This window comes from Octodon degus, unplaced genomic scaffold (genome assembly GCF_000260255.1).
Source record: "Octodon degus isolate 3935 unplaced genomic scaffold, OctDeg1.0 scaffold00058, whole genome shotgun sequence".
NCBI lineage: Eukaryota > Metazoa > Chordata > Mammalia > Rodentia > Octodontidae > Octodon > Octodon degus.
In genome coordinates this window covers 2,223,041-2,250,825 of record NW_004524634.1, presented here as the reverse complement: position 1 = coordinate 2,250,825, position 27,785 = coordinate 2,223,041, and the positions used below count along the sequence as shown (strand labels likewise).

At 49.0% G+C, this 27,785-nt stretch overlaps 2 protein-coding genes across 5 annotated transcripts; one reads left to right on the top strand and one right to left on the bottom strand.

The window, feature by feature from the left end:
- Nucleotides 1–1,502: 1,502 nt before the first annotated feature.
- Tex261 (testis expressed 261) lies at nucleotides 1,503–16,405 on the top strand. Of its 4 annotated transcripts, XM_023718412.1 has the most exons (7): nucleotides 7,280–7,439; nucleotides 8,108–8,182; nucleotides 8,278–8,357; nucleotides 9,262–9,415; nucleotides 12,513–12,580; nucleotides 13,452–13,554; nucleotides 13,724–16,405. In XM_023718412.1, the coding sequence occupies exons 1-7, from the start codon at nucleotides 7,370–7,372 to the stop codon at nucleotides 13,837–13,839; spliced, it is 666 nt and encodes a 221-aa protein (XP_023574180.1). In that variant the 5' UTR covers nucleotides 7,280–7,369; the 3' UTR covers nucleotides 13,840–16,405. The 4 variants fall into 4 exon arrangements, with proteins under 4 accessions (XP_023574182.1, XP_023574180.1, XP_004634117.1 ...); XM_023718414.1 differs by lacking the exons at nucleotides 7,280–7,439; nucleotides 8,108–8,182 and adding an exon at nucleotides 1,503–1,526; XM_004634060.2 differs by lacking the exon at nucleotides 8,108–8,182.
- Nucleotides 16,406–16,873: 468 nt separating this feature from the next.
- Ankrd53 (ankyrin repeat domain 53) lies at nucleotides 16,874–23,655 on the bottom strand. The gene is made up of 8 exons (XM_004634158.2): nucleotides 23,536–23,655; nucleotides 23,403–23,469; nucleotides 22,767–22,881; nucleotides 22,553–22,676; nucleotides 22,112–22,311; nucleotides 20,374–20,538; nucleotides 19,812–19,932; nucleotides 16,874–17,922 (listed from the first exon to the last, which is right to left on the bottom strand). The coding sequence occupies exons 1-8, from the start codon at nucleotides 23,653–23,655 to the stop codon at nucleotides 17,248–17,250; spliced, it is 1,587 nt and encodes a 528-aa protein (XP_004634215.1). The 3' UTR covers nucleotides 16,874–17,247.
- Between the last annotated feature and the right edge of the window lie 4,130 nt (nucleotides 23,656–27,785).

Here is a 27,785-nt window from a genome sequence, read left to right as displayed (position 1 = left end):
GTCTGTTCAATATAATATAAAGAAAAAATTCTTCATAGATCATGAGGTACCAAGTTACTCATGTATATGTTGGGCCTGGTTGGTGAAGTAGAAAGTAAAACAGGTGCCTCCCCTTCCAGAAACTTCTTCACTCTCTAATATGCTCAATGTCTTCCTTTTCTTTATTTCCCTGATGAAGGAAGTCAGAGAGAAGTCTCTTTTCTTCTCATCAAGAATTCCTGGGGCTGGGGAGATGGCTCAGTAGGATAAGCGCTTGACTGGCAAACGCAAGGATCTGAGTTCAATCCCCGGTTCTGCAAAAAAAAAAAAAAAAAAAAAAAGAAAGAAAGAAAAGAAAAGAAAGAAGAATTCCTGTCACAGGACACTGCCTGGAGCTGTTTGAATAATGGCAGGGAGACAGTGGTGGCAGAAGGGAACAAGGATGGTTTTTTACTCTTGTGGCAAGTAGGCTGTCTCTGACAGGAGTTGAAAGTCTAGGGCAGGTGTATTTGTGTGTGTGTGTGTGTGTGTGTGTGTGTGACAGAGAGAGAGAGAGAGAGAGAGAGAGAGAGAGAGAGACAGACAGACAGAGACAGAGAGAGACAGAGACAGAGAGACAGAGAGAGACAGGTAAGAGAAAAATTCTGAGATGTCCTAAATTTAGCTACAGACCAGAAGATGAAGAGATAAAACAAACTAGTCAGCTAATAGCTTCAGGTCAAACAAACAAAAGAACTCAATTCACTTTGCTGAGCAGAAGTTGAGACCATTGGTGCAGAACCCCCAGAGGATGACCCTGAAGGTGCCACCACGGTGTCCTTTCATCCCCAGCCAATCAATGAGTGACAGGTGCTTCTCCTCCTGGATTATCCTCCTGCCCCCCAAATTGAGTGTTTCACTTTGTCTCACCTCCCTTACCTGTGGTCAAGGTACCTTCATGGAAGTGGTTTATTTTCTTTTTCTCCAAATTCTGTGGCTACCTTGCTCTGCTGCTGCTAGTGTACAGAACCTGTCCCAGAGCTGATCCTTTCTTCCTGGATAGCATTTGTTATGGTTCAGTAAATCCTTCAATTTCAGCGATCTCTTTATTTCTTAACATTTTGAATTAACAATATGCCAGGATCTTATTTCTTCCTGTCCCATTCTCTCTCCTCATTCCCCCTCGCCCCACCCCAGCCCTACACATGGACCTCTCAGGACCAGCAGCTGGGCCGAAGACGCTGCTGAGGCAATTCATAGAGTTCTGTGAACGCTTGTTCCTAGAAAGCTCTTTAACCCAGCCACCTACGTTGGGGCCCCAGCATGTGATGGGGTGGGGGAGGGGAGCAGGAGCATGGGGCAACTGCTTGGGTGGGGGTAGAGGCACAGTGCAGAAAGTCCCGAAGCCCTGCTGACTGGAGCAGACAGATGTTTTTCTTGGTTTGTACTTCATCTCCTCCAAGAAGTTTGCTCTGGCTACCCTGCTGCGGCATACCAAACAGCAAACCTGCGGACTGCGTGGACCTGCACAGGAGAGAGCCCCTTTCCCCAGCATGTGGGGATGTCTGGTATGTGGTGGGAATGGAATGAGCGGGACCTACTTCCTCAAATCTTCCTGTCCCGCCCTGTGCTTCCGTGAAACCTGGGAAGCTGGTAGGGAGACGGGACCAGGCTTAGGAAATGCAGGGGAAAAAAGGTACTGGGAGGAAAGAGAGAGAGCCTGGGCCTCCAGGCCTGTCTGACTCCGTGGTGTCTCTTGGGCGCTAGCCAGGGACTGCAGCCTGGCGAGCAAGGGGTAGCAGAGGTACAGGTGGCGAGGAGGCCCCGGTCTGCAGCAGTGTGTGTCCACGGTGTAACGGGTGTGATGTGGGTGTTGGATGTGTGCACTCTAGGGTCCCCAGACCTGGCCTTCACTCTGAATCTGGTGGTAAGGTCCCCAAGATCCTTTCAAGGAGGCGGAGAAATTAATCCCTGGCTGGGATCCTCTCCAGCTCCCTTGGCTGCCACTAGGCGGCAGCAGCCAATAGGACAGACCCTGGGGGAACTTGGACCCCTCTCCGCTTTCAACCTTAAAGGACACAATCTAGCCTCCCCAGCGCCTCGGAGGGATGCACGAGTCTCACTGAAGTGGCCAGGGAGACCACAGATTCAATTAAAGGCCCGTTACAGCCTTGAGCGCAGTGAAGTCTGGGAGTTTGAGGAGCTGAGTTAGCGCAGCTGCTGGAAAGGACGAGAGGTAATCTAAGCTAGAGTCCTGTGGTGTATTCCTTATTCCCTGCAAGGATGAAGGCAGAGAGGCGAGGAAAAGCCCAGGGGCCAGAAGGCAGGGCTCAGCCCACTGGCCGAAAGGCACTTGACAAGCAGACCGATTGTGAAGGCATATGACTTGAAGAGCATCCTGAGGATTCCGGAGCCAGGCTGCCCCAGGATTAGCAGCGTGATTGTGGACGCGGTAACGCGCCACTCTGTACTTTGGTTTCTTATCTCTCAGGTGGAGAAAATAATAACTTTCATCTCCTACACTAGATGTGAGCGTTTAATAGCTTATTTCATCCAAATCACTTAGGACAGTGGCTGGCACAGAGTAAAAACACTGTAATTGCTAGAATTTACTGTCTTCTGCCCTTGATTTTAGCCAAAAAGCAGAGAAACGATTTGGTTATCTATTCCTGTGGAAAAGATTCATAGGATATTGAAATTTCTAGCTTACCCCAAATTCCCCTCATAAGCTATACAAGTATAGGAATTCCCCACACATGCAGGCATTGAACGGTCACAGATGAGCCCAGTATGGTGACACATAATTGTTATCTCAGCTACTTGGGGAGCCTGAGGGAGAAGGATCACAAGGTCAGGCTCAGCCTGGACAATTGAGACTCTCTCTCTCTCTCTCTCTCTCTCTCTCTCTCTCTGTCTGTCTCTCTCTCTGTATGTATATATGTGTGTGTGTGTGTGTGTGTGTGTGTGTGTGTGTGTTTTGAACAGTTAGAGATTTAGCTCAGCAGTAGAATACTCTGGGTTAGGTCCCCAGTACCACAAAATGACACATGAATGTATTGGTATAAATTAAAGGAGTTTGAGTAACATTGGAACGAGTACATATACGTACACCGGTCTGCCAGTATTCCAGCCTACAATCTGACCAGTCACTTTTGAATCTGCAATGCTGTTCACTCTAGAAATAAGCTCCTCCAATTAAATGTGGGTACCCCTGCTCCCTCTCACCCTCCTCGAACCGAGGCCTGAGCTCACTCTCCCCACGCTGCTACCTTGCTAGGCTTGGTCCCAGGAGCATCCTGGGTCCCGTCCTGTCCTACTGAGCTGTGTCAGGTCAGATGGGGCAGGGGCTTTCCCTTCTTAGCTCCTGCTCATGGCTCCCAGGAAATGGCAGCTTCTCTCTTCTTGGTCTTGGCAGAAATTCTAGTGCTCAGCTAACCTTCCCAAGGCCAGTTTTGGTGCTAAAACTGTGGGGAAGTGAAAATGTCCAGCCCTGGAATAACTGCGCTTGCTGGCTTGGTCTGTGGTGAATGCCCCTAGTCTTTTGGCACCTCAAGTTACCATATCTCTAGGTCTGGTTGGGGAAACTTTTATGTTTCCTCCCTCTTTGGAAAAATATTTAGGAAAAAAAAAAGCTAGTTAAGAGTTTACTGAGACAGGAGTGGTAGCATATGCCTTGTGATCATAGCGCTCAGGAAGCTGAGGCTGGAGGATCACCGTGAGTTTGAAGCTTGCATGAGCTACATAAGTGAGTTCAAGGCCAGCCTGTACTGAATAGCAAGAACCTGTCTCAAAAAAATGTGTGTGTCAGGGCAGGTTGCTGAAGATTAAATCCCAAGGCCTTAGGCTTAATCCTCTGTACTGAAGGAAAAAAAAAAAAAAGAGTTTACTGTTTCTTTATTCACCAATGCTTCTGTTGCTCAAATACAAACCACCTGATAGAAAGTGCTGAGCACGAAGTTCCCCAGCTGCCCAATCAGGGATGACCAGGACACACGACCCAAGGTTAGCCCTCTTTCCTTTGAGGAATCACTAGCTTTTCTCACAAAGTGACTATAGTAGTAGAACAAGTGAGGCATCTCAGCAAGTCCTTGTATACTGTGAGCATCTTAATTTTGAACCTTATGAATAGGTAATATATTTCCATAGTTCAGTGTTTTAAGATTTTTTTTTATAAATGGATTTATTGTGGGAAAAACAAAATATGAATTATAATAGTTTCATCAAATTGGAAAATAAATGTAAAAAGTGTTTTAAGATTATAAAAATGTATACAATGAGAATGTACTATCCTATTCTTTAAGCCCTGACCCTTCTCTTTCAAGGAAGCAAACTATCTGGGTATTTTGATGCTGGGGATGAAATCATGCATGCTAGGCAAACACTACCAGACAGCATTATAACCCGCCCCCCCCAGCTCTACTATTTTCTTTTTTAAGATTTTTAAAAATGTATTTGTTTGGTTTTGTTTTTTGGCGGAACCAGGGATTGAACTCAGGCCCTTGCACTTGCCAGGGAAGCACTTATTCCACTGAGCCATCTCCCCAGCCCTAAAAATGTATTTAGTACAAGGTTTACAGGATCTACATACTATTTTCTAATATATCCTAGAGATTTTTTAAAATGTATTTGGTACAGGGTCTCACTACACAGCTCAGACTCATAGTGATCCTCCTGTCTCAGCCTCCCCAGCACTGGGATCACAGGTGTGTGCCACCATGCCTGGTCTTGGTTGTCAGCTCAGTGCACCTGGGGGCGAGACTGGTATGGTATGTGGTGCCAGGGATCAAACCCTGGTCCCTGCACTTGCTGGTCTCTCCCCCTAGGGATATTTTACATAAAGAAATATATGTGGATTCTTTCTTCCAATCCTCTTGGTTTTATCAAAAGTCCTACATGTGCATGTACAGAACATCCTCATGTGACTCTGTTTTTATCATACACCAAAATATACTTAACCAGTTTCCTATTAATGAACATTTAGGTTGCATTCAGTCTCTCACAGAGCTGAAATAAAGAGCTTCATAAATAAATAAAAGGATCTTTTAAGGGTCCACTGCCCTTAAACATCTCTCAGGAATTATTAACTGGGGCGCTAGAGATGTCTTAGAAGTCGGCAGTTATAGAACTCAGGAGACAGATTCAAGGAACCTGGAAACTTGCAAAGGCAAAAGTTTCCATCTCTACTTCATCTGGAATTTCACATTTCCTTCTATCATAAGTGGCGGCGGCAGAGTCACAGTAGTTAGCAGCTGCAGCTCTCTTAATTGTATGCTTGAAGATATCTTGAAATGTCATTTATACTCATCCCTGCCTTGTCACTGTGGAAATTGTTAGATTTTCTACTAGATTTGATTGTTATGTATTAGTAAAGCACATATTGTGGTAGCACACATTTGTTTTTCTAAAATCGTTTATGCTTGTATTTCAATGTAAATGCTCCGTTTTGTAGTTATATGCATTTTCACTGTGGTAAACTATACATAATAGAAAACTTAGCATTTTAACCACACAATTCAGTAGCATTAAGCGCATTCATGGTGTTCTGTGCCATCATCATCAATCATCTCTAGAACTTCTTTATCTTACTGAATTGAAACTCTGTATCCACTAAGCAAACATATTTTCAAGGCCAGCCAAATAACTCAGCGGATTAAAGCACCTGCAAGCAGATGCAGGGGCCCGGGGTTCATCCCTCGGCCTGCTCTGCTGGCCCCGCCCCTGAGGCATGTTGAAACGGCAATTGAGACTGGGCATGGTGGCGCACCTGTAATCCCAGCACTTGGGAGGCTGTAAACAGACAGATCACTATGAGTCCAATCTAGTAGTGAGACCCTGAACACTTTTCCCTAAAATAATAATAATAATAATAAAAAGTCTCCTTAGTCACTGTACCCAACCCTGGGCAACCAGCATCTTACTTTCTTTTTTTATTTGTTCCAGAAGTCGAACTCAGGATCTTTCCAGGCAGGCGTTTATGTTGCTGAGCTATTTCCCCAGCCCCATCCTACTTTTTACCTTTTTTTTTTTTTAAATCTATGAATTTGGCACAGGGTCTCACTACACAGTTCAGAATCATAGTGATCCTCCTGTCACAGCCTCCCAGCCCTGGGATTACAAGCATGCACCACCATGCCTGGTTTCAGCGGTCCCTGTGCTTTGCCAAGCTTGTTCTAAGTAGGTGCTTTAGACCACGGAGCCATCTCTCCAGCCCCCCCCCAGCCCCTTACTTTTTATCTTTATAATTTTAATGATTTCAGATACTTCATATGAATGAATCCATATAGAATTTGGCTTCTTTATTTTGCGTTATTTCTTCAAGTTTCATCCTTCACATAATTGACTTTTTTAATTGATATATCTTCAAGGTTCATCCATGTTGTAGCATGCGTCAGAATTTAATTTATTCTTAAGGCTAAATAATATTTATTGTATGTATGGGCTACATTGTTTGTCCTGTAATTCATCCATAGACATTTGTGTTGTTTCCACTTTTTTGTCGCTTCTGAATGATGCTGCTATGAACATTGTTGTGCAAATGTTGTTGCTTACAGGAGTACACCCAGAGTGGAATTGCTTGCCCATTTGTAATCCAATGATTTTTTTAAATAATAGGCATTTATTTTTATGCATCAAAAATATGATTCTGAGATAAACACACAAAAATACCACTACTCACACTTAAAAAAAAAAAAAGTGCTTGTCCTGGCCACTAGATGGGGGACTTCTTAACAAGGGCGGCGGTGCCTTTCCGTGCGCTCCTAACTCTCCCAGAATAGTAGTTAAGCGCAGTCGCCGCCTAGTGGGCGCCCTGCGAACCCAGCGCTGGGCGGGCGTTATAGGATAGAAGGTACCCCAAGAAGAGCTCAGCCGAGAGGGAGAGCTAGGCCTGAAGGTGACCAATTAAAGTCATCCCAACTCCTGAATGCTTGGCTTTTGTGACATCTTTTGGCCCCAGCTTCCGATGCAGAAAATGATCATCAACTGATCAATTTCTTCCATAGATAGAGCCTGGCTTTTAGCATAGCTCATGACACATGATACGCATTCAATAACTTTGTGCCTGTTACCTGCGAGGGCAAGAGAGAGCTCAGTGTAAACCTGTACTCCAAGCCGCTGTAGGGACGCCTGGTTTTCGTCTCGGCTTGGTGTCTCCTGTACCGCGGCAGCGGCCCGCCGTCCACTCGCTGGAACTAGAGACTGGGACCTCCGCGCCGGCAGGAGGCGCCAGTGCGTACGCAGCACGGAGCGGCACTCGGGCCGGGCTCCTCTCGTCGGCGCTGCGCACTCGTCCGTCGGCGGGGCGGGTACACGGCGGCGGTGGCGGTGGCGGTGGCTGTGGCGGCTCCGTGTCGCCGGAGCCGAAGAGCGGAGGCCCGTCCCGGCGGCCGGGGGCGGGCTGGGTGGGGGCACCATGTGGTTCATGTACGTGCTGAGCTGGCTGTCGCTCTTCATCCAAGTGGGCTTCATCACGCTGGCCGTCGGTGAGAGTGCGCGACCCTGGCCCGCGCAGGCTCCCGCCCCGGCATCTGTGCTTGCCCGGGGTCGCTTCGCGGGATGTCCGGAGAGAGTCGAGGGGATCCCAGCGCGGCGGCCTCTGGCTTCACCTCCCGGCCTGCCACGTCCTGCCCTTGCTGTTGTGCTCGGCAGCTTCGCCTGTCCGGGTTCTGCCAGATGTCACAAAGTCCGCCCAGCTGCGCCTGGGCAAGGGTGACTTAAGTGCCCTGAGCGACCCGCACCCCCGCGAACTGCCAACCCCTCCCTCGCTCGCGGGCCCACCGCACCGCGCGAACTTTCCCCGACACCCACTGGCGTCCCCTCTGGGCCTTTGTACTTGCTGCTCTCTGCCTTTGACACTTCCCCCACTCCAGGCTGCTGCCTGCTCCATCGCAATTGAGGTCTCCTCCTCCGGGAAGCCCTCCGTAGAGATTTGCTGGTGCGGCAGTGCCCTATACTTGTCCTAAAGTAATTCTCCTACGGGGATCGCCCAGCTGTCCGCTTCTGCTCTCCTCCTCCTTCCTGCTGGGTTGGGGGAAGGACCTTGTACATCTTGTTCTGCTGTATTTTCACCACTCAACCCAGTACCTGCCCCATACTAAGTAACCCACAAGTATTTATTGAATAAGTGGGTGAAATACGCTTTCTGGCCCAGAGGTGAGCATTGTGCTGAGGAGTCAACTCCAAGCTTCCATTCATTTTGCCCCGGTAAAGTTCCTCTTCTCCAGAGGAATAAGGGCACCACACGGGTTGCTGGGAATGACTGGGTGGTAGCAGTGAGCTCATTTGATAATTCCCCCTGCTTGCTTTTTTGACATCCCCCAGCCGCTGGACTTTACTACCTGGCAGAACTGATAGAGGAATACACAGTGGCCACCAGCAGAATCATAAAGTACATGATCTGGGTAAGTGGCACCTTTCCCCAGGGTTACCTTGCTCTGTCTCAGAACAGAAGGTAGGGAGAGCTTGGCCTGGGTGGTGAGAACCCTGGCTCTGCTGTTGCCTGAGGGTGTCACGTCTACCTGCCCGCCCTGTGCTCAGCCTTTGGGGTCTGCATTCCTGGGCCCAGGTCTTTCCAGCCCTTTCCTGAGTGGCACTGCTTCCCTGCAAACCTTGTTCTCAGTTGCTTAAAGTGACAGCATACCGTAGGTTCTTGACAGGCCCTTGACTTTGTCTTTGCTTGGTTGTTTCTCCCTGGCTTTCGCCTCTTGCCCTGCTCTCAGCACTTAGAATTTAGTGGAACCTAAGGACAGTTTCTAATGCTTCCTCTTTGTCCTCTTTCTATTTCAAGTTATGAATTTTTCATAAGGGGTGCACCTCCCTTGGCCCTGACCCTGCCCTTCCCTGACCTCAGGGGAGGCTTCTGTTCATAAAGATGTCATTGTCATTAAAGTCAAGGGCCCAAGACTCCAGTCAAGGAGTGACTGCTGGTAGATAGATTTCATTTTTTTTCTTTCTTTTTTTTTTTTTTTTTTTTTTTTAACTGGGGATTGAACTCAGGTCCTTGCACTTGCTTACTTCAGTGAGCCATCTCCCCAGCCCCAGGTAGATAGATTTCTGCCAGCTGCACATATCTCTTGGGTTGGTTGTGTGAAATATTTTCCTTACTGTGAGCTGCTTGTCAAAATATTTTGAGAATTGGCATTTAAAGATGCTGTCCTTTGGCAGCTGAGAATCTAGGTGGGAGACCCAGGCTAGGCACTGTGAAATGAGATTGAAGCATGAACCCAGTGCGACCCAGAGCAGGCGGGCTGAGGGAGTCTGGGCAGTGGCCTAGAAGGGCTCTGTGCACTGTGTTGGTTGTTTCAGTTCTCCACGGCTGTGCTGATTGGCCTGTACGTCTTTGAGTGCTTTCCCACCAGCATGATTGGTGTGGGCCTCTTCACCAACCTCGTCTACTTTGGCCTCCTCCAGACCTTCCCCTTCATCATGCTGACCTCGCCTAACTTCATCCTGTCGTGCGGTGAGAAGGGGCAGAGTGGGGAGGGAGCAGCTCCTGTGGTTGTATGTGCTTAGCTCAGTCCTGGGTACTGAAGGGGAGAGGAGGTGGGCCACTGATGAACTCTAGGAGGTTTGTAATACAGGCTTCTCACTCATGAGGACCGTAGAGCCCACCTTGGCCACAGTGCCTAGAATTTTTGAGGGGTGGGAGCTCAGGTTGGGAGGACTTTCCTAAACAGGGAAGTTTAAAGGATTTGAGAAGAGAAAATAGGTTATGGGTTGGTGGAGGCAGAGGCCTGATTGAGTAATGCCAGCCTGAAAGAAAACCCATTGGCCCCAAAAGCCCAAAGCTCTTCCTCGGCAGGTGGACAGCTTCTATCCAGCCCTTGGGCCCACCGTCATGATCAAACCTGGAGCCTGTCAGGCTGCTGGGAGACTGCAGCCATGGCCTGGTGCTCGAGCCCCATGGGGCTCCTTTTTCTGGTTCCACTGTCAGTGGTTACAGCTGCCTTAGATTGAGGACTCCAGGCTTCTGGCCTTTGCTCTGTCACCACTCCTGACTTTGGGAGTCCACTATCTTGGCCTTAGCTGCTCAGTCTGTTCTGAGGGGATGTTTCTGAAAGGACTGTTGGGATACTCAGTTGGCACATAGTAGGTGATTATAAGTGCCTCCATGTGTGTACCGAGACGGTTTCAAAAAGTATTTGGTCACAAGGTTTACTGGTTTTCCTGCTATTCGTTACTGGGTTTCCTAGCCTTGAGTCAGGATATCAAATAGAGGTGTAATGGAGCTACTTCTTTATTCTTGTAGGAGGGCATAGAGAGAGAATATCCACACAGAAGGCCTAGTGTTAAAACTAGGACTAAGTCTTTTCTTTTATTTAATATTTATTTATTTTTATTTATTACATTTATTTATTGTGTGTGTGTGTGGCCAGCTCAGCCCACCAGGGGGCGGGTCTGGCTGGCATGTGGTGCTGGGGATCGAACCGCGGTCCCTGTGCTTTGCCAAGCTTGTTTCAAGTAGGTGCTTTAGACCACTGAGCCATCTCTCCAGCCCCAAGTCTTTTCTTTTATGAGCAGAATATATTTATTGAGAAAAAGAAAGCTCCTGTCCCAAGAGAGGGACAGGAGGGGGGCCCAAGTGGGTAGTTCCCCAGGAAGTTGTCTCTTGCAGGGACTTTTATAGAGGAAAACCATGTGGTGAGGCGGGTGTAAGGTGGTGGAGAAGACATGGGAACTGCTTAGTTGGGCATGAGGTGGGACAAAACTATGGTCAACCAATGAGATTACAAGCACCATTGCTCAGGTAAAATTGATTAAATCCAATATCAAATGGGAAGGGCTGGGGAGATGGCTAAGGGCCGGGGAGATGGCTCAGTAGAATAAGCGCTTGCCTGGCAAGAGCAAGGGCATGAGTTCAATCCCTGGTTCCTCAAAAAAAAAAAAAAAAGAAACCAATATCAAATAGGAAAGCAAGTAGGCAAAACTGTATGAGGCAAAATATGAACAATTATGAGCAATGGGCAAAGACATATTAACATTTGAAGCATAAAAATTTGTTACCTAAGCAAGTCCCAATTCAGAATTTATGAAAGAAAAGCAAACTCATACTTCCGTCCTGTGATCTCGGTGGGAAATTCCAAAATGATAAGAATGAATTTTAGGAACAAACGGAAGTTATGAGCAGAATATATTTATTGAGAGAAAGAAAGTTCCTGTCCCGAGAGAGGGACAGGAGGGGGGCCTGAGCGGGTAGTTCCCCCAGAACTAAGTTTTTTCCCTGAATGCTTTGTTGTGATTTCACCGTACAGTTTTTTAAGCAGGACTAGGCACGGTGATACATGTCTGTTATCCTACCTATTTGGGAGGTTGAGGCATGAGGATCACAAGTTTGGAACCAGCATGGGCAACTCAGCAAGGACCCGTTTCAAAATAGAAAGGGCTAGAGGTATGGCATAGTGGTAGTGCATTTTCTTAGCAGGGTCAAAGCCCTGGTTCAATCCCTAGTACTACAAAAGTGGGTTTTGTAGGAGTGGCCAGGCCCCTTCTACATTCATCTTAGGGAGACCCCTTCTGTTTACTGGTGGCCAGCTCCCTGGCTTCCTTTTGCTATTTCTTCAGCCTGGCACTTAGATTCCTGAGGGAGCTTTTCTGAAAGATCTAGTGGCCCCTGCTTTCTGGTATCCCTTAGCCTCTGCCTGTGGCTAAACCTACCAGAGGTGTTGTCTTTGCTTTAGAAGGAGAGAGGCAAGAGGGGAGAAAAGAGGTGTGTATGTGTGAGGGGTGCAGTTTCAAGGAACACATTCTTTCTGATGCTTGCATTTCACTGTCATGAAACAGGCAAGGACACCTGCCTCTGAGCAGCCTGTCCCTCAGATCTGTTGCTTGCTTTTTCTTACCCTCAGTTGCACTCTGAGGAGGTATGTGTGGGACCAAGATCAAACTATATCAGTTCAAACTGCTTGCCTTACCATCAGGCAGGAAGGGGAAAGAGCCCACTCCATATTCTCAAGCATCCTAGACTGTACTTACAGCAGGATGTATAGAGTATCTACAGCTATGTCCCTGTATTTGAGGCAGCTTTTCCCATGGCCCAGTTTGGAGTGGTTTATATACCCATGACTTCCTCCATTACTGCTCATGGGAGAGCTGTTTATTGATTGAGACGGGGTCCCCCTGAGTTGCCCAGGCTGGCCTTGAACTTGTGATTCCCCCTGCCTCAACCTCGTATAGTGTCAGGATTATAAGCACCCCCACATCTGGCTGAGAGAGCCTGCTTTAGGACTCATGTTCGGTAAAAACTAGCTCATGGTTATGATGTTTTGGATTAAGTAACATCGAAGTCTCAGTTTTATAACATTCCATAGCTTTCTTTCCTACTGTCTAGTTTTACGCATTTTGCCCTCCTCAGTGAGCAGGCTGGAGCTGATTCTCCTATCTTGCTAGATGCGGAACTGGTTCTAGATGATTGTGTACTGGCCCAAAGCCATGCTCTTGTTTTGGTTGCAAAGTCAAGAGTAAGATGTGAGGGCTCCTAGTTCCAGAGCCAGTTGACATTGTGAAGCCTAGCTGTGTGTCCTACCCTCAAACTGACCAACTCTTCATTCCCTTAACAGGACTAGTGGTGGTGAATCATTATTTAGCATTTCAGTTTTTTGCAGAAGAATATTATCCTTTTTCAGAGGTAAGAAGCATCCAGCACATGCAGCTAGTCCTGGGGACAGAGGAATAATAGGGCCTCAGCCTGTTTGCATTATAATTTCAGCCATGGTCTGAAACTGAGTCCACTCAGAGATCACATCCTGAGTGAAATAAAATGTGATATGATTTTTGAAAGCCGTATGACTAAGGAACAGAAAAGATCCTTTAGACTGAGGTACACACTGCTTTCCCCTTGTAAAATTTTTGGGTCCCAAATGGTGTTATCCTGAGGCCAGAAAAAACATTGCGCAGGCCCTTTCAGACACAGACCTCCCAGGCCGAGGCAGGCTAAAACCCTGAGCCCCAGCTCCCTCTGGCGGCCAGCTTGTGTTTCCTCCTCCCAGCAGTTTTTCTGACCTTAGGCCTTGGGTTTGCAGCCCCAGGAAAGAATAACAACACTTTGCTGAAGAGCGTGGCAGTCATTGTTAGCTTCTACCATTCCCCATTGAGTTATCTCTGTTTTAAAATTTATTTAATTTTAATTTAATTTAATTTTGTATATTAGGACAGGGTGTACAGGGTCTCACTGTGTAGATCAAACTTGTAGTGATCCTTCTGGCTATAGCCTCCCAAGTGCTGGGATTACAGGCGCATGCCACCATGCCCAATTTCAAACACCATCTCAGCTTGCCCCGGGGATGGGGCTGGCACAGCAGGCCCAGGGATCAAACTCCTGGCCCCTGTGTCTAAGCAGATGCTTTAATCCACTGAGCTATGTGGTCAGCCCTTGAGTTATCTCTGAGATACCCTGGCTCTGTAGAGATGAGGGTCAGGCCTTCTGTGTACCCTTAGTCAGCTCTTCAAGACCCCTGACAACCATACCCAGCCATTCTTGGTGCCTCTCTCGTTGCCAGGTCCTGGCCTATTTCACTTTCTGCCTGTGGATAATTCCATTCGCGTTCTTTGTGTCACTTTCAGCGGGGGAGAACGTCCTGCCCTCCACCATGCAACCAGGAGGTGAGCAGGGGTTTGTAATGGGCCGGGTGAGGGGATACCTGCAAGGCCAGTCATCTGAGGGAGCTGGAGCCCAGCCTTGTGGTGAGATGGGGGCTGGGGCTGGGGCTGGGAATGGGGTACACACATGCACTCATCTCATACGCCCATCTGCCTGCCTGTGTCTCCACAGATGATGTGGTCTCCAATTACTTCACCAAAGGCAAGCGGGGAAAACGCTTAGGGATCCTGGTTGTCTTTTCCTTCATCAAAGAGGCCATCCTGCCCAGTCGTCAGAAGATATACTGACCCCCTGGGGGAGGGAATGTGGGGGCAGGATCAGAAGTCAGGCCCCTGGGCCTCTGTGCTAGATAGGGGCCAGGAGCCTGGAAGACACCTTCCACCAGCCCTGGCTTCCCTCCCCTTGGTCCTGAAGCCCCATCCTCACCCTCCTTGGGGGCTCAGCTTGGCTCAGATCTGATATTGCCAGGGGCCATAACCTCACAGGGCTCCAGGGAGGTGGCAAAGCCTGCTTAGCCAGGTGGCCTAGTTCCTCAGCCTCCTCTCCCCCTCCCGAGGTGGGTTGGGAGATTCAGGCTCAGCCAGGGGAGGCAGGGCAGGGTCCATGAAGCTAGAGAACAGCCAGTGAAAAGTTCCCTGGGCAGATGACCATAGGGAGGGGACACAGCTTGGCACTTCCAAGAGAAATGGTTTTTGCTGTTGAACTGTGATTTTTGTCCATTTGCTGATTCCCGTTTGAATAAAGATTCTAGGTGGCACTGTTTGCCTTAATATCCCAAAAGTTCATCTTCCTTCTTCCTGCTAACTTTCTGCCTCAACTGGACTAGCTTTCTGTTCCAGGAACTCCTCTCCTGGGTCCGAGTCTTGCCTTTCTTGAGGGATCTTGTCTTTAGAGGGAGGGGGCAGACATGAGCAGAGCCGGGTGGGCGTGGAGGCCAGGGGCAGCAGCAGCCTTTCTTATGTACCTCCCTCTTCCATCTCTTCTTCTCCCAAGGCTCTGTGCCATGCAGGCAGGGAGTAGGAGACAATTGAGGATTGGGTTAGATTTTTCAGAACATCCACAGTATTCTATTTATAAGTCTTCCTCTGAGGAAAAGGAGTACTTACTGGCTGAAATTCTATCTCAGGCTTAAAAAAAATAAGCTTCCAGGCAGCCTGGGCTTAGACTTTTTTTATGAAACAAGGTTGGTTGGGAGAGGCTTTTTGTCACTCTTTAGAGCACACAAGGTCTGGCACTCTGTTCTGTGCGCTCCTCACTCCGGGGGAGATCTCCGCCTTCCGAGAAGGCAGGCCCAGGCTGAGGCGCAGGCCAGCAGGCGTTATCTTGTGCTCCAACCCTAGTGCCTTGCCATGCTCACCAGTGCACATCGGCATGAAGTCCCCACGAGCGCCCTCGCTGGCCGCGTCCTATACCTCACAGTGAGGCTGGCAGGTGCAGGATGCACTGTCCCCCGGTGCGCTTTAAGTCACTGGCAAGACCCCCGTGCTCGAGCGTCTTTATTTCACTGCTTGAAGTCTCATCATACCCCTTTATTTCCTTGGCTTTAGCATTTCTGTGCTCGTAAGAGCACCGCTTCGCCCTTCTGCTTTCCCTGGGAGGACGGCACGTTTGGTCTTTGGGTGTGAGTAAAATTGCCAGGCCCTTTTCTGCTCCGTGGACCAAGTAGGGGACAGGAGGACAGTACCCTCCCCAGTGGAAAGGCAGCTGGTCCTCATCTCCTTTGCCATCCACTTGGTTCCTTCCCCTGATGAGGTAGCTTTTTTTAACTTTTCTGTTCACTCTGCTGCTGTCAGGGACAGCCAGGGCCTTCACACATGAAATCCAGCTGATTCTGCAGACTACCCTGCTGGATCTGAGCAGCAGCTGACCCGCTTGTCCTGCTTGCTTCTGCAGTTGTGCTTCCCTGGCTCTTCTGTGGCTGTTGCTCCATCTCTAGCTGCTCCTTTCAGTCTCCCTTTCTTAGGTTTCTCTGCTTGCTCCATGCACACTGGCTTGCAGTGTTCTATTGTGGGCTCCCTGGGAAGCTGCTCCATGCTGATGGCTTCAGGGACTCTGCTGAGGAACCGAGTGCTCCCTGCAGTCGCCTGCCTCTCCCAATCTTCTGCATCAGTTCTGCTGCCTTCTGGGTCCATAGACACCTCAGACATGGTACCCCTTACTGTCCTCTGCCAGGCGGCCTCCCCTTTTGGGTACCTGCCTAGGCCCTTGCACCACTCAGGAGACAGGACGCTTGCTCTCAAATTTTCCCTTTCTATCCCTACATCTGAACTCTAAAAATGATCAAATCCATTTTCTTGACATCTCTTCGTTTGAGCACCCTCATCATCATCAGCTTTTGCCTGCTTTGTTCTGGTAGTCCCCTGTTGCTTCTGTCCCACAGCCAGCCAGAGTTGTCTTTCAGATGCAGTCGATCAAGTCACTCCCTGGCCTCAAACCTTCCGTAGCTCCTCATTGCCTTTCGGATGAAGTCCAGACCCCTTAACATGTGAGTCTCCTGGTAGCCTGGCCCCTGCTCACCTCCCGTCTCATCATCCTCTTCTACTTGGGCCCCCGCCTCCTGTGGACGGACACACCATGGCTTGCGCTCACCACGTTGATTCCCCTTCACTCATTCTGGTACTTTCTCTGTCAAGTCTTATCTTGGATTTTACTTCCTTCAAGAAGCTCTGAATGTCCCCTCCGCCCTAGCCCCAGCACAGATCATTTTGGGCTTATTTGCCTGCTTTATAATCTCTCTCCCCCCTAGACTGTAAGCTCCTTGAGGGCAAGGACTGTCGTTGAATTTTTGTATCATCAGTGCCTGGTTTGGCACCTGGCACATAGAAAGCACTCAATAAATGTTTGTTTAATGATTGAACTGTAATTTATATGAGGGAATTGCAGGGGACCCCGGAAGGCTTCGTAAAAGAAGTATGGGTGCTTCTGTAGTCTCATATCGAAACTGCGGATCTTACCTCTCCCCAGATGTGCTACCTGCGCTCCCCTGAGTGGTGGAAACCAGTGGCTGCTGGTAGTAAGGGCTGGTGATCCATATTAGCAGGGAACTGCATGCTGGGGTGACATAATAGCTTTCCTTCAACCACTCTGGATCTGCAGATGAATGGTGAGGATGATGGCACACACCTTGATCTCAGCACTCCGGGAGGCTGAGGCAGGGGAATCCTGAGTAGAGTCTGGCTTTGGCAGTTTAGTTACTCAGTGAGATCTTTTTCTCAAATACCCACCACCCAATCAAAACAAAAGAGGTTGGGGTTATAGCTCAGTTTGAAGGCCCAGAGTTCAATCTTTAGTACCATAATTGGGAGGGAGGTAAGGCTTGCAGCCTACAACAGTAAAGAACTTAATTTGAATGAGACAGAATTTCCAGGGGTCCCTTCATCCCAGAAGCCTTGTTCTTGGTGGGCTGGGGTAGAAGTAAGAAGGCAGTGGGGAACCAGTGTCACTTTTACATTGTTAGAATAATGATGGCACCCAGTCTGAACCTCAGGGCTCTGCCTTATTGGATTCTCTGGGAGAGTTAAGATATTTTGCAGAGAGGAGGCCTGGGGTCTAGGTTTTGGGGGAAGATAGAGTGATCCTGTCATGAAGCTTGGGGCTTGGAAGCTCATAGGCAAGCCTCCCCCTTTCCTCCACACCATGAATCACCATGCCAGCCTTCAGTGGGTAGTTTCATTCTAGGCACTACCAGGATACCTTTACAGGGGGGTGGTGGAGGAGGGCAAGGCAGAAAGCCCTTGATGAGCTCGTATGGCTGCCAGGAAGGCCTCATCAAATGTCTCACGTAGGTTCATGGCCATGGTGTCTGTCCAAAAGGTGTTCTGGTCCAAGTGCCGCCTCTGGGGTACATCCAGTATGCTCTTGACATAAAACCCCTGGGGCACCTTCATCCTGTATGGCTTCACCCCTGGGTGCAGCATGCGGATCATCACCTCGAAAGGGAGCTGGGGTACAGGCACCACCCAGTGGCCATCTACCGTACGCAGCTGTGCACCACCATGTGGGTCTGGAGAGATCTCCAGGAAATTGCAGAAGTCGTGTTCCTGGCGGGGGTTTGGACCAACACGCAGAGGAATGGGCTGTAGGCAGCTGATGACACGGGGGTAGGACCTGGCAGGGTCATTGCTGGAAGTCCACAACGTGGGCTGACTGATTTTAGGCTGCCTGTAGATTGCCTCGGGTGGCACCTTAGGCCGAGGCTGGCTTTGCAGGCTGGCCTCCTTGCGGTGGTAGAAGCTTCTGGAAATCTGGGATCCTGAGATCTCAGAGAGAGCACTAGGGCAAGCCTCTTGCTTGGTGCTGGAGACCGTGGATGGCAGCTTGCCATGGAGCCACTTCCTGAAATTGGCCTCTGTCAGAAGTTGATGTTCTTTCTACAACAAAAGACACACAGTAGTGGTGGAGGGCCGCCTCTGCGCATGCGTGGAACGAGGCCTTGTGGCTGCAGGCCTCCAAATCTCTGGCCTAACTGGTAAGACCCTGTCCTTGCTTCAGGGAATATCTAAGTTTGATGAGAGGAACACCTATCTTGGTCTGATGGAGGAGACAGCTGTGACCCTGAGGGAGCTGCTGGACTAAGGAGGAGATAAAGGTTTTTCTATAGGGAAGCCTCACTCCGATGGGGGAAAACAGCCTCTGAGCTAGGGAAGCCTCCAGCTCGAGCAGGGAGACACAATCTCCCCCCTAAGCAAAATACACCTTATGGGAGAAAAGTTCCCTCCCGCGGAATGCCTAGTCTGATACATCCTGCTGTGATTCTCTGCTTTAATCCGGGAAACAGACACATGAGAAGGGAAGCCCCAGAAAGACACACTAGAAGGGTTTGGATGGCCTAGATTTGGGTAGAGAGAATCTGGGCAGGTTGCTTCGACCTAGTGGGCCTAGTCATGGAAGGCCGTGACTTCTGAGCACTGGCCTGCCTCCACTGGAACTGAACCTTTCATCTGTTCCAGAACCTCCCCACCCTGTTTATCTCAGTGTCTTAGCCTGGGACTGTTGCTAAGCAATCAGATGCTTTGGAGATTGACCCAGCTTCGGGGGTGGCTCTGATTAGGCTAAGCCAATCATCATAATTCCATCAGCCTTGCCCTGCACCTAAGTCAATCAGCAGATATCTTTCCTTTGTGCTAGTCACTGGATCAAGAATGGACACATGATTGAGGCCAACAGGAGATTCCCTGAATGGAGGTCTACAGGGGGCTTCTGGGAAGGGATAGAACCACAGGAAACAGGTGGGCTCTGCCTTCTCTGGACCTTTGTGTGGCTATGAGGACTGAGTGACACAGACAGTGAGGAATGAGCTGTGGAGTGGCACAGTGGAGGAGCCCTGAAGCCTTTCCCATGTAGCGATCTACTTAGGATCCCAGCATCTTTCTGGGTTTTGCATCTTATGTAATTATACCTCCTTCAAAGCTCCTCTCTCCCAGAGTTCTTTGTTGCTCTGGACCCCTGCCAAATCTAATTTGTCAGTCTCCACTCACATCTGGTCCCCATCTGTTCTCTGTGTATACTGTGTTTCCATGTGCTCCCATGCCTTTGCGGGCAGCTATTCCCTCTGCTGCGCCAGCCTCTCCCTACTTCTTTCCATGGCCAAAGGCTTCCCATCTTCAGAGACTCCTAAGAATCACTTCCTGCATCTTCTAGACCCCTGTGGGAATGTAACCTGCTTCCTTAACCTGCTTCCTTACTAGTCTCAAAGCAGCAGGAGTGGGGGCCACACCGTGCTTCTCTGGCAGATGAGTGTGTGCCGAGTGCTGGGAAGAAGGACAAATCTTATTATCTCCCAGTATTGGGGGTTGAATCCAGAACCTTCTCACTAATCTACATCCCCAGTACTTTTTTATCTTATTTTGTTTTTAATTTTGAGAGAAGGTCTCACTAAGTCACAAAGTTGCCCAGGCTAGGCTCCAACTTGCAACCCTTCTGCCTCAGCCTCCTGGAGTGCTGGGATTATAAGCATGTACCACCTTGCCTGGCCTTGCTTTTTCTTTTTAACCATAATGTGATGGATGGGGTCTGGTCTTATTGCAGATTATCATCCTGAAGCAGGGCAGTGCACTGGGCTTATGATGATTTGTTGATTTGCTGTGTTTGCTTTTGACATAGGACAATACTTATGACCTGAAGAAGTGGCTTATAAGGGAGGAATCTTAGCAGAGTCCAGGGGAGTGGGTGGCTCTTTCTGGCTATGAGTGCTCTAGTTGCCCTCGCTCCACCAAGCCTGCATAGTAGCTCCTGCCTGGCCCTGCCCATGCCCCCTTACTTGATACTTAAGCAGGTAGTTGTGCTCCATGAGTGTCAGGTGTTCCATGAGGCGCTTCAGTTTCCACATCTCACAAGCAAAGTCCTTCTTGTCTCGTTTCCACATGGCATCCTTCAAGAACCTGGCACCAAGGGAAGGGCATGTCATCCTATAGAGACTGAGCTTCCATGGGACGGGAAGACCAGGGAACGCTGAGCACCTGGGTGGGGTGGGTGGGGTGGCTGGGGTAGGGATGAGCAGGATGACCCATCTCACTGTCAGGCCCTTTTGGCTAACTATATACTTTGAGGGGAAAGAGGAACGTGATGACCTGGCCAAGTTACTGACCTGCTGAGGAGCCAGGGGCCCCAGGGTAGCAAAGGAGAACAGTTTTTAACATAAAGGAGCAAGGCCTGGCAAAACCCTGCCAGTAATATCCTAGGCAGAGGTCTTCCTCAGCAGGTTTGTCCCTTTGTGGTCTGGTTACCCGGACCCAGCCTTGGGTGAGGGCCCTGGGGAAGGAGTGAGAGAGGACTGGGAAAGGGGGTGGCTGGCAGGCTTCAGGTGGCCCTCACTCTCTCACCGGGCACAGGCACGGTGGTTCCATATTTTGCAGTAGTCGATGGGCTTGCAGCCTCTGGCATCTTGGGCGTGGACATTGGCACCATGCTGCACCAGAACCTTCAGGCAGCCCAGCAAGCCCTCACGGCCTGCCAGGTGCAGGGCTGTGGAGCCGTTGCGTGTCGGACTGGAGGGCCCCACCAGGAAGGAAAAGGGCAAAAAAGGAAGGACAGAAACATTGCTCATCAGATAGGTGGACAAACCAGCTTCCAAACCCCTCAGTGCCACCAGTTCACTGGGTGACCCTGGCTGTGTCTGTTGTCCTCACTGGACTTCAAGTTTTTACAGAGAGGGATTGGACTAAATGAAAATAGTAAGAGAAAAATCTTACTGTAGGAGGTAGGTGATGTAAGATGTGCTGGAAGGAGACTGGGGTTGGGCCAGAAGCCACTAACCTCATCTGTTCTTCTTCTTTTTTTTTTTTTTTTTTGTGAAACCGGGGATTGGACTCAGGCCCTTGTGCTTGCCAGACAAGCACTTATTCTACTAAGCTATCTCCCTGGCCCCACATCTGTTCTTAAATAGCTCTTCCCATGCCTTGCCAAGGCCCATAGGGAGCTGGACCCTCCCTCTTCCTGGACCCCATCCTTTGGCTGCCACTCTCCTTCCCAAACATGCCCTTTGCATACGATGCCCCATTTGCCTGCAACACATCTCCCTGGCTCTTTGCATTATAGTCTCCAAATTCCAATTTAAATATCTCCTCCTGCCCCCTTGCTCCCATCCCATCACCTTGTTTATTTTTCTTTTGGAACCATGATTTGTCAGAATTCATTTACTCCTTTTTTTTTTTTTTTTTTTTTTTTTTGATACAGGGTCTTGCTACGTAGTTTGGGCTGGCCCTGTGCTCACTTTTGTAGCTGGTCTTGAGCTCATAGTAATCCTTCTGTCTCAACCCCTCAAGTGCTGGAATTACAAGGCATGCCCAGAGTTCTGGGGCCAACACAGCATGTAGTACTGGGGATTGAACTAGGGACCTTGTTCTTGCCACGCAGGCACTTATGCCACCGAGCTATATCCCCAGCCTTCATTCACTTCTTAGTTTAGTAATTTACTGTCTATGCCTGCACTGGAATGTTAGCTTTACAAGGCAGGGAATATTTCTATATATTCGCTGCTGTACCCTCCAGTTCTGGAATAGTACTTAGTACACATGGTACGTGCTCAGTAGATATTTTGAATGAACACAGTCTCTTACAGCCATGCACTTTTCTTAGTTATCACAGCAGTGCCATGTGACATGTACTGCCATCCTCCCAAATCCCAGATGGAGGCACTGCCAGTGGTTTGCAATGATAAACATGCAGGAATCTTTTTCAGCTTCCAAAGCCCAGGATGTGCTACAGATCCATTGAATCACAGCCTTCAAATGGAACGCGGCCATTGGTATTTTGGAAGCTCCCAGGAGATTCCAATGTCCGCATGGATTTGGAAACCAGAAGACTGAGGCTTGGAGGCTAGGTGACTTGCCTAAGGTTCCACTGTCCTAGCAAGTGGCAAATCCAGGTCGTGAACTGGGTCTGTCCTCTTCCAGAGCCTTATTTCTTACCCCCTGCAGTATATAGCTTACTCACTACTTTGCCTGGACATGACCCCGCCCCTCAGCTCCTCTGCCTGTCCTGCACAGGGCTGCCTGCCTGGGAGCAGAGTTCCTGTCTAGGCATGCTCCAGGCGTAGCTTCTGGAGCAGGCTGCACTCACATGTTGATGGGGGCCCCCTTCTTGAGCAAGTAGTGGATACAGAGCACAGCCATGGTCTTGTTGTCTTTGTGGATGACAAGATGGAGGGGCGTCTGGCCACTGCTGGTGGGCAGGTCCACAGGAAACTTGTACTCCTCTACCAGGACCTTCAGGCATGCTAGCTTGCCCCGCTGGGCTGCGAAGTGGATGGCAGTGAACCCCTGCGGCAGAGTGGGGCAGGAGAAGGCTGAGCAGCTGGCCCCATGGCCCACCACCAGCGATGGGGCTCTCCCTTCTCGCAGTGCCCTGGGTGGGTACACCCCTTCCAAAGCTCCTGGTGTGTGCCCTCAGCTCTCCCTGCCTCTCTGTCCCAAGAGGGGTCTCCTAGAAGGGGAAGTTGGGGAGGGAGCCGATGACAAAACGACTGTGGACTTACTCCCTCCTCATCTCCCAAGGCCTTACCTTTCGGTCGCTCCGGATTTCCCCGCGATCCTGGTTCAGACAGAACCGCAGCCACTCCACGTTGCCCACCGCCGCTGCGAACAGCTGGGAGTGGTTCCTCGACCACTCAGAGAGGGAGGTGGCGCTGGAGTCGGCGCGGGCCCGGGTGAGCGGGGCTGGATGAAAGCACCCGGCCACCTCCTTCCGGGCGAGGGTCCCCACCAGCCCCACCTACCTGGAATGCTTGGTCTCGAGGTCACTCTGGGCGACCCGCTGGAAGATTTTCTCTGCCCGCCTCCCAGAGCCAGGCTGCGCTGCTCTCCACTCGTTCCCTTCAGGGTCTGGGATCCCTGTTCGCGCCCCGGCATAGCCCAGGCGCCCAGCCCTAGACGAGGCTGCGACTTTGCGCCAGAGCCTTCGGCCGGGCCGGCCTGGGGCGCCACCCGCTGTTCCCCTGGGGGTGCTGCCTCTGCTGGGGGCTGCGACCGCCAGGATGCCAGGAACCTACCGAGCCCTCCTGGGCCGCAGAGGTCTCGTCGCCTCACTCGCTGGAGAGACCAAAAGCCCGGAGTCCCCCAGAGCCCTGCCCGCCACCACCCCGCGGCTGCTCGGAGCTGACACGCCGCCCCAGTCGCCTGGGCCACTGCTTTGGATCCGCAGCCCCGCGCCTGGCGGCGCCTGTTCTTACTACAGAAGTGGAAGACAGAAAAATACAGTGTGGGAACTAAAAATACAGCTCAACACACACACCGTATATACATATCTGCATCTTTTCATTTAGCGATACATTATGAGCTAGCGCAGTTGTCACCCCACACCCCAACTGTACATTGTGACGTTCCCACAGCCCAGCCTCAAAGGATGTGCTCACCTGCTGCTGCGGAGAGCAAAACGGCCCCAGGCTGGTGGTTGGGGATGGGTTCCCGGAAGTAGAATGACTGGGTGAAAGGGAATACGTGTTTTCTAGTTGTCGAGGTGGATCTCCAAAGAGGTTTTAAACTCACTGGCCCTTCGGCCTGCTGTGAAGCAGGTGTGGCTGCCCCACCACAAGCCAGCAGTGTGGCTTTGGGACAGTTCATTGACCTCTGGGCGTTAGTTTCTGCCTCAGGGAAAATGGGCGTCATGGCATCTGCTTCCCGGGAGCGAAGCCACGCAGGGAGTGAGACCCAGTTAGACAGGAAGCACGATCTACACATTGCTATTTTTTAAGAGCACTATTCAAACCATCCTAGCACCAGATATTATGATTTTAAATAATTGCTTCCTAAGTTGATAGTGGAAATGGTGTCCTAATGTGACTCTTTGATTAGTAAAGGTTAATTTTTTTTTTTTTTTTTTTTTTTTTTTTTTTTTTTACGGTAATGCAGGTTGAACCCAGGGCCTTCTCACTGAATTACATTTCCACACCCTTTAAAATTTTGAGGGCCAGGGAGATGGCTCAGTAGAATAAGCACTTGTCTGGCAAGTGCAAGGGCCTGAGTTCAATCCCCGGTTCCGGGAAAAAAAAAAGAATAAAATTCTGAGACAGGGGCTCCATAAAGTTGCTAAGTTGCTCAGGGTCTACTCTAACTTAGGATCCTCCTACCTTAGCGGCCCAGAGGACTGGAATCCAGATGTGTGCCTCCACCATTCCCAGCTGGGTTAAACACTTAACAGTCAGTGTTTTTCTCTTCTGGGAGTTACTTGTTTATTCATTATTCTTTGCAAATTTTATTTTTTCTTATTAATCATTAAAACTTATTAGCATAGTGACCTTTTACTTCTGTTGCCAATATTTTCCTAAGTTTTTCTTTTGACTTTTTACTAAAGGAAGAAAGCAATAACTGTTGTTTGATTGTTTATCTTACTGCCATCTGCTTAGCCTTCTGAGGGTTCACTCTGCAGACTACATTTCCTAGGTTCCTTTGCCAGCGGGCTCTGGTGAGGTCCACTGAGTAGGAAGAATTAGCAGGACTACTTTTGGTTTTTTCTGGGGGGGTATGCCAGAACCGAGGATTGAACTCAGGCCCTTGCGCTTGCCAGGTAAGCGCTTATTCTACTGAGCTATCACCGCAGCACCTTACTGCCATCTGAATTCTACCCCTCCTTAAGAGGAATGCCCCCGAGCTTGTCATCAGGGGGTTTCTGAGGCTACAGGGCCAAATCTGGTCATATTTGACCTCACTGCCCATTTCTTATCCCTTTTTCCCCACTGAACCTGACTTCCTAGGTATTTTCTTGGGAAAACTGGAGGAGAAGATAAGAACCCCTAAGATCACAGAGACCTACTGAGAGGAGCCCACATACCCCCCAGCCCCAGCTACCAGGAGCCAGCAATCCTGTCATGCACCTTCAAACCTAGCAAGGCATGCTGCCTTTCTGCCTCAGGTGGGGCCTCAGCAACTGATTCCAAATTAAAATAAAGTGATGAGGGGTCGGGGAGATAGCTTGGCAGTCTAAGCACCTGCCTGGCAAGCGCAAGGACTCAGCTTCATTTCCTGGTGCCACATGCCATGCCAGTCCCACACCGAGCTGACCATCGAAACCAGGCATGGTGGTGCATGGCAGTAATCCCAGAACTGGGGAGGCTGAGACAGAAGGATCAGAAGTCTTAGCTGCATAGCAAGACCCTGTATCCAATAAATAAATAAATAAATAAATAAATAAATAAATAAATAAATAAAATAGGGGCTGGGGAGATGGCTCAGTAGAATAAGCACTTCCCTGGCAAGCACAAGGGCCTGTGTTCAATCCTTGGTTCCACAAATAAACAAATAAATAAATAAATAAATAAATAAAATAAAGAGATGATGTTTGCAGGCACAAAGTTTGAGCAGTTTTGGTTTCCTGGGAGAATTCTGTGGGCTATTTGCCTTTGAGGTGCTAGGAGACTAATGACAACAACAGGAGCATCTCAGGGCCTCTTCCAGCTCACCCCCATCACCTTCATGTGAGGTACCTTTCATTTCCTATACCAGCTTTGTAGCACTGCCTCTACATTAGAATCAGTTAGGGCAAAATGACCAATACACAACTTACACTAACAGATTCAGATTTGGTTCATTTAGATCAACTAGTTTGGAGCTGAGGCACTAGGATTTTATAAAATTTCCCAGGAAATTTTCATGTGCCCAAGGATGGTAGCAGGTTGTCCAGTGGTAGGTCTGCATTCCAGCTGTGGTGGTAAGGAGTGGGAAACAGAACTTCTTAATCCAATGCCTTTGCTAAGTGTAATTGTGGAGGATGGGGTGGGGGAAGATAGTGTTGTCTTAGGCTGGACACTCCCATCTGGGAAGGAAATTGAAAAGAAGATCCTACAGACATGGGGTGGGGGGGAAGAAAGTCGACCTCTGGGGCCAGATTGGGAGGACAGTTTTCTGGGTTGTTCATTATTTTGTGTGGGCAGGGACATGGCAGAAACACGAGAGATCCTTAAACCACATTTCTTGTGTGTGTGTTCCTTTCCTGTCTGCTCTCCCCACTACTCTCAATGAACATCAAGCATTTCAAATACAAGGCATTCCTTTTCTTTAGCTTTGGAGCAATTCCATAGGCTTAGGAGAGTCCTAGCTGGGCTGGTACCTTCTCCCTGCCACTTGATGTCCCCAGATAGGCAATTACAACGAGGCACTTAGATACAGGAGGTATTTACTATTGCCTGAGTATCACATTAATCCAAATAATCCCAAGAGGGGCCTAGAATACAATTCTAATGTCTTCTGAACCCTTGAGATTCAGAATAAACTTTCTTTTCTTTTAAATGGTAAGTAGATGATTTATTTTATTTATTTATTTATTTTGCAGAACTGGGGATTGAATTCAGGCCCTTGCACTTGCCAGGCAAACACTTATTCTACTGAGCCATCTCCCCGGCCCCCAGAATAAACTTTCTGAAATCTATGCCCAATCTCTACATCTGGAACAGTAGCATGAGGAGCCCCATAGAGCAAATCATCAGGAAACAATTGTTCAAAATTTTTTCAAAGCCAGTTGGTCAAAGTATCAGGACATTAGCCCAAAGCATATACAAAGTAATGAAGAAACATTCAGGAAAATCTACTAAATCTCAGTAAGAAGCAAGATGTGTGGCATTTCAGCCATGACCCACTCATTCCCTCCCCTCTCATAGAGCAGTGATTGAAGCTCCCATTCGGAAGAGTGTGGCCAAGAAAATGAGCCCCCTCTGCTTAGCTCTTACGGGAGATGCTATTTCACTGGAGAAGCAAGCTTAGCTCTCCCTCCCCTTCACAACCTCAAGTTATAAAAGCTGAGCTTCTTGTGAGCCCAAAGATTGAATGGGCCCTTTCTCTATGCCAGTCCCACTAGTTGGGCATATGCTCCACCCATACCTTGACAAGCTGAGAATATTAGGGCTCTCATCATCCTTGTCTCAGTTTGCTCATAGGGCAGAGGTTCTAGGTTTGGAAGAGGAAAATTCAGAGGACCATAAGCTATGTTTCCTGCCCAGAACCCTGGTCATAAAGCAAGATATTCTCAATAGAAGTGAGCTATTATGTATTTACTCACAGGTTTGCAACAGGGACTCAGATATCATGGCCGGTTTAGCAGAGAAAAGCAGAAAACGCTTAGAAGAGCCCTCCTAATGGTCTAGCAAAATGAGTAGATACTTCTCAGAAGAACAAATGGTCAATAAACACAGGAGAAAGGGTTTGCTATCTCTGGCTATTAAAGAAATGCAAAATAAAACAACACTGAGATTCCATCTTACTCCAGGAAGAATGGCTATCATCAAGAAGTCAAATAATAACCAGTGCTGATGAGGCTATGGGGGAAAAGGAGCCCTTCTACACTGTTGGTAAGAATATAAACTAGTACAACCACTATGGAAATTAGCATGGAGATTCTTCAAAAAACTACAGCTAGAAAGGGCTGGCCAGATAGTGCAGGGGACTAAAGCACCTGCTTAAGCAGATGCAGTGGCCGGGGTTCGACCCCCGGTGTGCCATGCCAGCCCCACTCCAGGGCGCGCTAAGAGGGCGACTGAGACTGGGTGTGGTGTGTGCCTATAATCCTGGCACTTGGGAGGCTGAAAACAGGAGACTCACTATGAGTCTGATCTACATAGTGAGATCCTGTAGAACCTGTACTAAATACATTTTTTAAAAATACAACTAGAAATTCCATTTGACCCAGCTATCCCCCTTCTAGGTATCTTCCTGAGTTAAAGACATCATATTATAGTGATTCATGCACACTCATGTTATGTCAGGACAATTCTTTTTTTTCTTTTTTAATATTTATTTATTTATTTATT

Bases quoted from the DNA above. Each gene is read 5' to 3' on its own strand.
- Ankrd53 (XM_004634158.2), bottom strand. From the start codon at position 23,655: ATGACGCCCATTTTCCCTGAGGCAGAAACTAACGCCCAGAGGTCAATG. The intron at 20,539-22,111 runs GTGAGTGCAGCC...GGGGCCCTCCAG, and splicing joins AAGGGGGCCCCCATCAACAT to TCCGACACGCAACGGCTCCA. The intron at 19,933-20,373 runs GTGAGAGAGTGA...CCTTGGTGCCAG, and splicing joins AACCACCGTGCCTGTGCCCG to GTTCTTGAAGGATGCCATGT.
- Tex261 (XM_023718412.1), top strand. From the start codon at position 7,370: ATGTGGTTCATGTACGTGCTGAGCTGGCTGTCGCTCTTCATCCAAGTG. The intron at 8,183-8,277 runs GAATAAGGGCAC...GACATCCCCCAG, and splicing joins AAAGTTCCTCTTCTCCAGAG to CCGCTGGACTTTACTACCTG. The intron at 8,358-9,261 runs GTAAGTGGCACC...TGGTTGTTTCAG, and splicing joins TCATAAAGTACATGATCTGG to TTCTCCACGGCTGTGCTGAT.